We start from the raw sequence: 12,039 nt of genomic DNA, 5'->3' as shown, positions 1-12,039 counted from the left end.
ACGTTTGCTCGTGTGCACAGGATTGTTTGCATCATGCAAAAGCTGTATACTATATACGCTACATCCTCAATGTTTCTTTTTTTCTTTCTTTCTCATTTGTAACAAGAGCAAATGAATGCTATGAGTGCAGGATGACCTCGAACTATCGTGTTCCGTGCACGCAGGTGGAGACTATCGGTGACAAGTACATGGCAGTCAGCGGTCTGCCAGAGCCCTGTGAGAGTCACGCGCGATGCATCGGCCGCCTGGCGCTCGACATCATGGACCTCTGCAAGCAGGTCAAGATGAACGACGACCAGAGCGTGGTAAGCACTTGTCGACGCGGCTGATAACGTTGCCCCGTGGCGTGCAGTGTTCACGTGGAATGCTCCGGTCGAGTTTTTTCTCGAGTCCCTATTTAGACACTAACGTTTACGTAGAACCACGCATTCTTTGCCAATTCTAGCATATCTACTTTTGCTTGTAGCCAGCGGTACACACACTTAGCGGTTGTGTATGGGACGACCCATGCATGAGCCGTTTCTCATTCGATTTGATCAGCGCTGGGACTCGCTGTCGCGCGCGTTGCGCAGCAAGTGACGATCGGCATCCACTCCGGGGAGGTGGTGACTGGAGTGATCGGGAAGCGGATGCCGCGCTACTGCCTCTTCGGCAACACCGTCAACCTGACCAGCCGGACGGAGACCACGGGAGAGAAGGGGCGCATCAACGTCTCCGAAGACGCATACCGGTACGCACACAAATCCGCCGCCTTGGCGCTATCTCTTCGTCGAGGATGTTCTTTGAACCTGCGGTCTACACACAAACTTGCTGCCGCTTAGTGTTCCAGATACCCTGTCGAAGCTCTTTTATTTCATCGAATCGACTAGTGTTGCTGTATGCAAAGGCACTGGAACTTGAGTGTGGTGGACATGGTGCTGTCACTCTGCCGAATTAGTAAGGACTGTTCCATAACGTGAGCTTCCATGCGATGACACGTTGCTTGGGAACACCTTTTTCCTGCATTGCCATCGATTAGACGATAAAAGTGCCTCGTAATGGCACCGTATCCTCGGAACTTCAGCATATACTCCAGGTAAAGCGTAGTACTGGAACTTAGAGACTAAGTATACTTCGCTTCTAAGTTATCCAAGTAATTAAACCGATCGAGTCACTGAGTTTCCCCGAGTCATTGTCGTTTTGCTAACATGGAATATAGCCAAAGTCGCTGCTTGTATACCAACACTGGAAGCGCCCGTATACGCCAAGATGGAACGGACTGGCACTATAACAGGCATATTAGGCACATCCGTAGACCGTAATAACAATTACGGAACGTCGACAACTTTTGGCAACTCCTTTGCGTGGGTGTAATTGTTGCAAATGCTTACTCCATATTTGTCTCCATTTTCTTGTGCTTCCTTATTGGAGTGCGTTCACTTCGTTGGGGCGCATGCAGAGTAGACACACTTCCTCAGGAGAGTATAAGATGTACTAGAGAATGAAGTTCAATGATTTGCTGCCGCTCATGAGCGACTGCAAATCAACTCCTATGCATAGGAGTTGACAGCACTTCGTCGTTTCCCAGAGTGTATGCTAGCGGCGTCGTCGAACCCTAGGCGCTTCAATCCTATTAAGGGAGTAGGAACTCTACCAAGTCTACCTCAAGTCGATAGGTCTTGGCAACCGCGTGGAGACTCGGTGCGAACCTTCAAATGTGCGCGAAACTGTGGTCTATATCTCCCCTCTCTCTTCGTCCTCATACCCCTTACCCTAGCACAGCCTAGCAAAACGGGCGTGTGTCTGGTTAACCTCCCTGCCATTCCTGTCTCCTACTTTCTCTCTCTCTCTCTCTCTCTCTCTCTCTCTCTCTCTCTCTCTCTCTCTCTCTCTCTCGCTTTACCACATGCTTCTCGTGTGTAAAGTGATGGGACTCGGCAAGCACGAAGACTGGGAAATCAGATGTATTAATTTGATACCAAAGTTGGGTATCCAAATGCGGGACCTCACAATCGTCGACATTCTCGTCATGTCATGACACAGAGCAAAATTTGCTGGCGTCATGTTGCCATAAGGCTGGGCGTGAAGTTGCTCATAAAGAAACAACAATAGTAATGCTACGCACACTTTTGACTGGATACGCTCGCGCGTTGGAACCGCGGCCATCACAAGCGTATATATATGATGACGCGTTTACTTCTTTGGTACCGAAACTAAAAGTGGTTCATGGAAACAAGTAGTATAATAAGGTGTTTTGGGGCGCCATAACGCTTGTCTGTACTTTTTTGTGAAGTCTAGATGGTCTGAACCTTCATTTGAAACAAGGTTGCTGCTACTAATAATAATACAGTTACAGGATAAAAATATCATGTCAGTGTTCCTTTAATAGCCCATATATCGTCCGTTCCATGCGCAGGTGTCTGCAGCAACCACAGAACGAGGACCCGACGTTCAAGTTCGACTACCGGGGACCCGTGACAATGAAGGGCAAGAAGGAACCAATGAAGGTCTGGTTTCTCTCCAGGAACCTCGACGCCAAGCCAGCCGCGTAACACGGGTGACATCGCCCGCCGTGGGACCACACGCGGGACCACGCATGCCGGAGAACGACGCATTCGGGCGCCATGCCGCAGCAGATGTCGCGCGACGCGTCTCCCGAAGGGACTGTCGCCAAGCGAACAACTGCAACCGACAAATTCTCCCTCTGTTGCATGTTTGCAGCCGTAGATTCGATATGTCGCGCGCTCGCTCCTTTTATTCAAATGCTGCCTCTATGTGACACATTACCAGCGCAAATAATGGACACGGAACACAGTGGATAGATATAAGATTTCTCAGTTATGTTTCGCGTTCGTAATTGGCGCTGGCACTGATACGCCACACAATTCGAGCGAGCGTAACTATAGCCCAGCTTTGTGCGTTAAGTCCAGAGCTGCATTCGTTGTTGTTGGTCAGTATTCTGGCAAAGAGCTTGTCTTATTTTGTATATGTGTGCCATCGATGGAATACCGTCTCAGCGAAAGCACATTTCGTGCCCATGTGAAATCTCCAGATTCCTCCTTTTTATGTTGTTCTCTAAGTTGGCTTGCACACGGCCGACATAGTTTACAGAATATACTCTCTTTTTTTTACGCCCTTAACGTTTCCCTTCCCGTCGCATAAATTGAAGGCTCTATGCGCTTCTCTTTGGTAAAGGACGGCAAGGCAGCAGCTGTCTGGCTTTCGCAGCTTGACTGGTTGCAACGACAGCAATATACTAGCCAAGAATAAGTTTATGTATATTGTTCACCTACAAAAATAACCAACAGTCCCGTCCTGCTTAAGCATCCGACCAATACCGTTCGTCTATTGTGATGTGTGGTTTCTGTGATGTGTGCAAACTCACAATGAAGCTTTATTTTGAATTTTCTTGCATCCATACACAAGTCTGAAATCACCATTTTGTCTTTAAAGACGAGAGAGAAGGCGGTGTCAATGTGTCACTTTTGTATTAATTGGTACAAAAGAAAGAAAAATGAAGAAAAAATGTCCGCAGTGGAGGATAATTTCTTGTAAAGGGAGGTTCGTCTTCTATCCGTTTGAACGGCGAAGGTATGCATACGTTTTGTATCTGAAACAAATATAACGGATTACTTTTGCTCGTTCCGAACAGCTCTCTGCGATAGAGCATCTTAGACAGTCAGCGCAAGCGAGACAAATGGTAGACACTTAATGGAGTCACGACGGCTGCTACTAAAATTTCGAGGCGTCGGTTCACGCATTGCTTTCTAGTAAAAAAAAAAAAAAAGAAAAAAAAGAAGAAGATATTCGGTGCATGCCGTTCTGCTATGCTGGTGTGGATTCTCTGTCTATCTTCTTTGGCGAAGGGAAAACATACCTGCATTGCGGTAGACTGCGAATTCGTTCAACGCTCTCTCAATGGGCTGTTCGGGCTTGTCTGCGGCATACGGTCGTTTGTAGCTCGAGTCTTATATTTGGCAAAGACTGACAAATGCTTGATCGCGCCGCTATCTTACATTGAAGTCGTTTGCAGCGAAGCAATTAAATATATGCAACAACTTTTTTTTCGGAATTATGGAACACTGGAAACTCCAATGATTGGTTTCTTATTGGTTTGTTTGCTTTTTTTTCTTCATTCTTTTTATCTGCGTGTGCGTGGATTTGTTGAATCTGCTAAAATAAAAGTGGCGAGCCACCATGTTATCCTCGTCATTGGAAGTTGAAACCGTCGTGATGAACCGTCGTGACAAATGTTGAGAATATCGGTCACTTACGACACGCTCCCTGTAGGGGGCCTGCGGACTGGAGCTTCATGCTGTATATAGACGTACTTAAGAAAAAAAGAGCCTACCTTCTTGTACCATGCTCTACATCTGTGTGCTGTTGGCATTTCGTTTCATTTGCTGCACTCGCACACCGCGTATCTGATTTAACGGACATTAGCTGGCTTTACATAAAGAAAACACCCGATTTCCTCTGTGTGCACATTCATTTTGTACGATTACCACACAGCCACTCAGAACTGTATATACACTTGAATGACAAGAAAATAAAATGTTGACAAACTAACGCGGTTGTGCGCTGAAAAAGTTTCAATGCTCAGCAGTCGTTGAAAAAAAAATTGCCAACATCTGTTTAGTGAAGTGTCAATAAAAACAATACGAATGACCAGTAATGAAGAAAGCAGTGGTAAGTAGATAGTTCCTTCTTTAATTCGCGTGAGTTGCCACGTGGCATAATGTGGAAAGAAAAATAGACATGTGTAAGTATATAGAAGCTTATTTTACGCAGATACTGTTCTAAGGGTCTTACTTTCTTGTCCCGTTCCTTCAGCTGTTTTGCTTTTTAGAATAATGTACCAACTAGCCCAACAGCAAACTCTCAAAGTTCCGGGGGAGCACGTAGAGGAGAACGAGAGAGAGAAAAAGAAAGAAATGAAGCCCTTATCTGCCATTTGAAAACAATAACCTTGAAAAAGTAAGCGACTTTAGCCCTAGAACAATCCTACTGTGGACGGCTGAAATACACGAGAACTAGAAATCAAACGAAACTGTCAGAAACGCGTTCTGCAATTCAAATGACGCGCCTCATTGGTGGTACTGTTCTACTATATGCGCTCGTGCTACTTTCGGTTTTACACATAATAAAATTACTCTAAAGTACTCGAACACTAATGTATTTGCTATCACTTTGTAGTTTTTTATCTAAACATTGTTGTTATAAAAATGTTAAATTTTTTGTTTGCGTAGTGGTTGAACAGCCCAATCGACATCTGCAGCAGCATTTTGCGTCTGCTTGTAAAAATGGCCGCCGCCAAGTTTACCGCATGCGTTGTGCGCAGCACCACAGTTTAGTTCTTCTGCTATAGGTTTGTTGAGGATTACTGGCTGTATAAACGTTTGCAACGAGTTATGTGCAGCTAGTACCCCTTTCATCATAGTCATTTTAGTGCAGCCACCATCATGAGTCGCATCGTGAAGATCTTCAAGACTTTGCGAAATCACTGGAAAAAGTCCACTTTCGCCGCTTGTTTGTTGACTTACGGAGGATGGTACCTCAACGAAAGGCACAAGTAAGCGACGTTACGTATACAAGTTTAGTAAAGTTGTCGCTAATGTAATCTTCATAACACGGTATTGTTTACGATCATCACCGCAGGACCACCCTCATGATGAGGGCTCTTTGCCAGCGAGCAAAGGTATGTCCCATTGCAGTTTGGTGCACCTTCGTGAATTTCTCATCATTTTTGGGCTTTAATCTTTCCAGACCTACGGCGACGAGCCTCTTCCTTCGGGAGCCAAGCCCAGACACGTCACTGTTATCCTTAACCCGACGTCCAAGGATGGGCAAGTTTACTTCCTTGGCCAAGTTCCAGCGCGGAGTCGACCTGTGTATACTGCCATCTGCAGTCTGTGTAGCCAAATTCCCGCGTTGACTCCCGCGAGGAGTCAACCTCAGCGACACCAAGCAATTCATTTCATAGCTACAAAATTTGAACTTGCGATCACGTCCGAATTGTTTTACAATAAGACTCTATTCCTCATTGCATCATTAATGAATTATCATTGCGCCCAACAACACGATGCGTTATGTGCTCCCTGCAAGCATGTCCATTAGTTCAGGAAAAGACAAGGTGAAAAAAAAAGTTACTGGGGTGGTATGAATACACACATTATTCATTTGTGCGATCACGGCGCTCTGGTATATATTAGATAGTGTCTTGCTACAAAAGAAGACAATAACACAATAATAAAACTTTAGCGTCCACAAGAAGCCCAAACTGGAATTCTCACGAGTCGTCTTTCTCTACAGTCATCTGTCAATCACTATATCCACCGATTCAATTTGTAAGATACCCTGATTAAAAAAAAATAATAAGTAAAAGATATGCTGCTGCTGCAAAGAAAAAAAAAATGGCATTTAGGAAAAATAAGTGTTCACACTAAGAAATGCAGCAAGTCATTGTGTGCTCTGACCCCAGGTTGCGCAGAGAACTTTGGCGATTAACAGGTCTCACTGCAAATTGTGGGTGGCACTGTTTTTATTATGATTTTTTTCTTAGTGCTTCCCGCTCCGTATTTATTAACATTTGCTTCGCATTAGGTAGGATGGAATTGCTTTTGCTGTAGTTTCTGTCCCTTGGCCAAGTGTATTAGTTATTATCATATGTCACTATCCACCCCATCAAAATTGTCACGTTTGGGTGCCACAACCTCCTGGCATTGCTGCCTCTCCAACTCACCTTCTCAGCATGCTTTCTCCACTTCACTGTCACTTCACAAAGCAACAAAGCCTTTCAGATAGAGCCACTATGTAGAATGATTGATCAAAACCAAAATGTTTGCTACGTGATGTCATTATATTCACTAGCATGTGTCGCATTGTTTCAAACTATGATTCTTTGTCACCTTTACATTCTGCAAAAGACAAGGCACTATGGGCAAATATATATTACCCACTTCCGACCTTCAATGGTATATATGAGGGGGCTCAGGTCAAAGCCCTTGCTTGACCTTGACACATCCATGTATGACAATGGTTCCAGTGATCTATAGGTCCCTGACATTTTGACTTATTGTTGCGCTAATAATGTGGAACCATTTTAATACTTACTGTTGGATAAATATGTTAATAGCTGAACTTAATTGAGCATAAACAAGGTCGAACAAAAACTGTCGCTTTTCTTGTAGCTGTCTTGTTCACGCTACATTTGCATTTAGTTGCAGACTCGCATGCTAATGTTTTGTCATGTCACTCACATTTTTCTCCTTCCCTAGGAAAGGAAAAATTCTTTATGAGAAGTATGCTGCCCCACTCTTTCATCTTGCTGGCATCCGTGTCAGCTTCTTCCAGGTAAATGCAAGCTCTCCAGTAGTGTTGTGTAGGTGTTCAAGGCGTTCCTCACATCATTTGCACATCTTTTCATTCAAACTATAAAGACTGAGTATGAGGGCCAAGCCAAAAGTTTGATGGAAGTGCTGGACAACACTGATGCCGTGGTCATAGCTGGAGGAGATGGCACATTACATGAGGTACCAGCTGTCTTTCTTAATTCAACGTAGCATGCTGTTCAAGCATTTACATGAATGTGTGATTTTTCTTATTTTTTCTTCTAGGCCATCACTGGTCTTATGTCAAGGGATGACTTTGTAAGTCCTTTCTTCTTGTATGTGTTTGTGCAGTGCATGCATGTGTGTGTGCACCAAAACGTAAATAGATTAACATCAGCCTGAAGTGCCTTTTTTCAAGATAGTGCAACTTGCTATGAAGGTGTAGCACATTCAGCTGCTTTTCCATGAGTGTAGCAACCTTACAGTGTTGCGCATTGTATAGCGTCAAGCTTTTTACACAGTTCAGCAATGCACAGTGTTAGTCAGTTCATGCATGTTCTGAGATATGAAAGCTTCAGCTTTGCATAGAAGTGCAGTTGGACCTCAATATTGCAAATCATAATGATGCCAGTCTGAAGTGTTTCTTACTGATATCAGCATATAACAGATATATGATTTAAGAAATATTGGAAATAAAGGTATTTTTGTGTTGGATGTGACTTAGAGCAAAGCTTGACTCTATACGGAAAGAACAAGAAGCAATTTATTCTGTTGCCTTTTCGTGTACTTTTACGTCACACTTAAGCTTTCACGTTGTGGGAGATTCATCTTGATTTGGAATAAAAATGGCATTATGCACTTTTTGTAGGTAACAGCTAGCATACAATTAATGCACTTGGAGCAAACTCAAGCGTTTGCATATTGGCCCTCTTATTCTTAGCTGTTCGTTTGAGTACTCAAGCAAAAGATGTGCATTGAAGCTCATCTGGTTTGGCAGTCAAATGTGTTAAATAAGGATTGAAAATGTTCACTTAATCGAATTCAGATTTCATCTTTGTAGACCCTCTGAGCAGATGGTGTACTGTAATGCTGACTTTCCTGCTACATAACTTATGTATGGTGTTCCTGTGTTTATCATAAAACTTTGGCACTGTTGCATATTTCCATATTTCTTGTTATATGTGTCTACAGAGTCATTATGAAGTGCAAACGATCATAGTGGACCACAACTCACACTCTTTCACTCACAATGTTTCTGTGCTGACCTATTTTGCAGGATTGATGTAATTCGTACTTCAGCGAGGGAGGTTAACTTGTTTGTACATTAACCAACTGCCTACATATACATGTTGCATCACACACTCAAGTAACAAACAACTGACACAAGTTTGATTCCGGTTATGTAGTGATGAAATGCCCTTTGTTTGCTGTAAGGTTAACTATAGTCAATTACAACGAAGGTGCCAAATAAAACGGACAAAGGAAGGCGACATGGGACAACCACATAGGCGCGTACAACCACATGCACCTACGTGGTTGTCCCGTGTCGCCTTCCTTTGTCCGTTGTTTTATTTGGCACCTTCGTTGTTATCATGTATAACCAACTCGCCCACCAGCACGTGCTCAGTGTAGTCAATTACCAAGTGGTAGTTCACAGATCATGTGGTCTTTTGGCAAGCACTGAATTTCACACAGTTTGCCATGAATACTTTGTGCTTACACTCTACCTAGAGCCATATAGTGCTGATTCAAAGTTGTTCATGATCAACATCAAATGCATTGCAGGCAACAGCATGCAAGCGATTTCCAGTGGGTGTCATCCCAGCAGGCAAAACTAACTCACTTGCCAAGCTTTTGTTCTGGGAGCCAGGCATCACCGAAGCTCGGTAACAATACCTCGAACAGTTGAATTTCCATGGCCTTTTAGCTAAGTGGATGACACAAGATCACATTTGACTAATTGACATAGAAGCAAATTTGTACAGGTGGATTGCACTATCTGCAATGGCTGTCGTCTCAGAGCAGCTCTCTAAGATGGACGTCATAAAAGCTGAGGTCAGTTGCACTGCATGTTGGCAAGGAAAGCCTCAAATTTTAGTTTTCAGTCTCATTCTGCATTGTGTCGTGGGAATATTGGTGCGAATTATAAAGCAGTGTTCACTTTCTCATTGCACTCAGGACATCTTTATCACCAGAATTTTCTACTGAGTGGTTTACATTCTAGACAGGCATAATGTTGGTAACATTATGCTGGTGGTAACAACATACAGCATTAAGTGCAGAGTTTTAATGAAGGAATACATTTTGCTGTAAACTTCACACTGCCCTGCAACTCATAACGCCTACATTATTGTGTTTCATAATACATAACTTCATGCAACACATAAGCATGTGTACAGATTGTAGTTTCAAGCAATTATTGATTGCATTATATAAAAAAAGAATATAAAGCATTCTCTCATAATCAATTATCACATGTTAAAAGATTTTACGTTACGATTCATGGTGATTTATTGTATGTAAAGTTTCATTTCAAATAAGAATGTGCAGTCATTTTTATTGTTGTACCTTTCAATCTGGCAATGCCGATAAGATGATAGATTATGTTAGGTGAGGAAACAATAACACATTGTAGAAAATTTAGTTTAACATATTTTATTGCATGCTAGTTTATTGCACTTTCTCAGTTCATTATTATTGATCGCCTAAACATTGTATGAAAAGAGAAAATGCACTTAAGATATATGAAGAGGTAGTTAGAAGATTGAAATATGCATTGAAAAACTGCATAAACAAGGAACTTATCTCCCCATAGTTTAAATGTTGGAACTGCATGAGCACATCCTCCCTCCTTTGTTTTCGCATAGTTTCTTGTTTCATCCCTGAGGTTGCTCGTCCTTCATCTGTGCTTCTTATTGCATGTGTACAGCTTCAAAGCGAAGAAGGTGAGGAGAAGGAAGTGAAGACTGTGTACTCCCTTGGTCAACTGGAACAGGGTGTATACCACAGCCTGCTCACTACAATACCAAAGTATGTGTACCATGTGACCTTCAGCTGGCATTGAGTGCTGTTATAAAATGCAATCATCTTCTGATAACTCATATTCAAGAGGTTTGTACATTTGCAAATTCAAACAGGTTTGAAGATTTTGATTGTCATGATATGCTCTCAGACATTATGCAGCTACCTGATAGAGGTGTTTCACTATGCCACCACTGCTGTAAGAATGCTGATACTTTACAGTGGTAATCACAGCAGTTCTAGGTGGAATAAAAGGCACATATGGCTTACAGTGCAGGTTCTGATGTTCCTTCAATTCATTTTTTCTCCTCCCTTGCTCTTTCTTTAAACATGACGAACTGGCTTAACCTTTCAGATGGAGGGGCAGGGAGGTTATTCCTGGTTGTGCAGAAAACAGTGTGCTTTTTCTGTCCATGATTTGGATATGTGTTCAACATGTAACTTTACCTTAAGTCCAGTTTTGGAGAATTCAATATTAGGTACTTCATTCAGACTAAAATTTGTGGCCATGATTAGCCAGATTAGCCAACAAGCCAACAGTATGCAACTTTTTCCTTGCATTGCAGTGAAAGTGACTAAGAACATTTTTGTAGTAATACGAATGGCCTGCTTGCCATTGCTAATGAAGAGTAGCTGCTCTCTCATTGCTATATAAAAAAAAAATCCTTTTCCTGAAGTACCTCTTACGTGCTGTGTTTGAACGGCCCCAGTGACAAAAGCATTCCTTTCTGTTTTTTTTAGGTATTGGTACCTTGGCCCGCTGAAGGCAAGAGCTGCACTGTTCTTCGGAGCCCTCAAGGTAGGTCTTGGTGCAGGAGCACAATCTCAGATTCTGTCTTTCTGTGCTATTTCACTGTTATTGATGCGTTAACATTCATATTGCACTTCACGCACTTTGGAGGGCTATGCATGTATGTTTATATATATATACTTACACACATGCTCGCTTGTATCCAAACGTTTTCCTGCCTACCTGGCTCACTGCATAGTTTGTGGTCAAATCAGTAATGCATCAGGCTGGTGTGCTGAGGGAAGAGGGTTCGAAACCAACCATCGGATCAACTTGGGTCACTAAGCATATGCCAATGTGTACGTACATGCCGCTCTTCGGCGAACCTCTTTCATGACGACATGGGTCACTGTAAACTTGGGACTGGGTAAATGCCGCTGTTTGAAGAAGCCCTTTGATGCTGAATTGGGGCACTAGGTACGTGCCACTCTGCCTGTGCTGGTCTCCAATGAATCTCTTTGATGCCAGTTTAGGTTACTGGGTACGTGCCATTAGGTTTGTGCCGCTCTTCAATGAACATCTTTTACGCGAATTTGGGTAACTAGCTATGTGCCCCTGGGAATGTGCCACTTTACAGCGATGTAAAAGATCCCTTAAATTTCTCTGATGCTGAGCGGTATCAAGCCCACATCACAAGGGTTCCTCCAGGACAGCAGCCTGACCCATTAGCGGGCTGTGCCACAAAGGCAATGGGTATCTGCCACTTTTGAATGAATGGCTTTCATGCTAATGCTTTAGTGAGCTGCGCCATGAATGCACTAGGTATGTGCTGCTCTTCGATGAACCTGTCACCGACTTAGGTCTCTGAGTATGTGCCACTGAGTGTGCAACAAGTTCGGAAACTACTCTCAGCAATTGCAGGCACTGGCACACCACACTTCTCGTCTCGGAGGTCATGCGCAGACTCCTCGGCAGCGC

The 12,039-nt window shown here is 43.2% G+C and overlaps 2 protein-coding genes across 3 annotated transcripts in view; both read left to right on the top strand.

Moving 5' to 3' along the window:
- Positions 1-4,548, top strand: part of Gycbeta100B (guanylate cyclase soluble subunit beta-1-like) — a 45,479-nt gene extending 40,931 nt beyond the window's left edge. Inside the window, exons 8-10 of one of the 2 annotated variants that reach the window (XM_075689644.1) lie at positions 165-305; positions 573-730; positions 2,396-2,672. In XM_075689644.1, the coding sequence (XP_075545759.1) occupies positions 165-305; positions 573-730; positions 2,396-2,531 (435 nt within the window). In that variant the 3' untranslated portion in view covers positions 2,532-2,672. Of the gene's footprint in view, positions 1-164; positions 306-572; positions 731-2,395 lie in introns of both variants that reach the window. The other variant, XM_075689643.1, reaches the window with a different exon arrangement.
- A 719-nt stretch (positions 4,549-5,267) lies between these two features.
- The window catches only part of Mulk (acylglycerol kinase-like protein Mulk), a 36,082-nt gene continuing 29,310 nt past the window's right edge, over positions 5,268-12,039 (top strand). Inside the window, exons 1-10 of the mRNA XM_075689642.1 lie at positions 5,268-5,551; positions 5,638-5,677; positions 5,746-5,825; positions 7,257-7,332; positions 7,419-7,511; positions 7,596-7,628; positions 9,096-9,196; positions 9,296-9,365; positions 10,240-10,340; positions 11,073-11,130. Of these exons, the coding sequence (XP_075545757.1) occupies positions 5,442-5,551; positions 5,638-5,677; positions 5,746-5,825; positions 7,257-7,332; positions 7,419-7,511; positions 7,596-7,628; positions 9,096-9,196; positions 9,296-9,365; positions 10,240-10,340; positions 11,073-11,130 (762 nt within the window). The 5' untranslated portion in view covers positions 5,268-5,441. The remainder of the gene's footprint in view (positions 5,552-5,637; positions 5,678-5,745; positions 5,826-7,256; positions 7,333-7,418; positions 7,512-7,595; positions 7,629-9,095; positions 9,197-9,295; positions 9,366-10,239; positions 10,341-11,072; positions 11,131-12,039) is intronic.

This window comes from Dermacentor variabilis, chromosome 4 (assembly GCF_050947875.1).
Source record: "Dermacentor variabilis isolate Ectoservices chromosome 4, ASM5094787v1, whole genome shotgun sequence".
NCBI classification, from domain to species: domain Eukaryota; kingdom Metazoa; phylum Arthropoda; class Arachnida; order Ixodida; family Ixodidae; genus Dermacentor; species Dermacentor variabilis.
The sequence above is the reverse complement of the archived record's forward strand: the minus strand, read 5'-3'. Positions and strand labels throughout refer to the sequence as shown.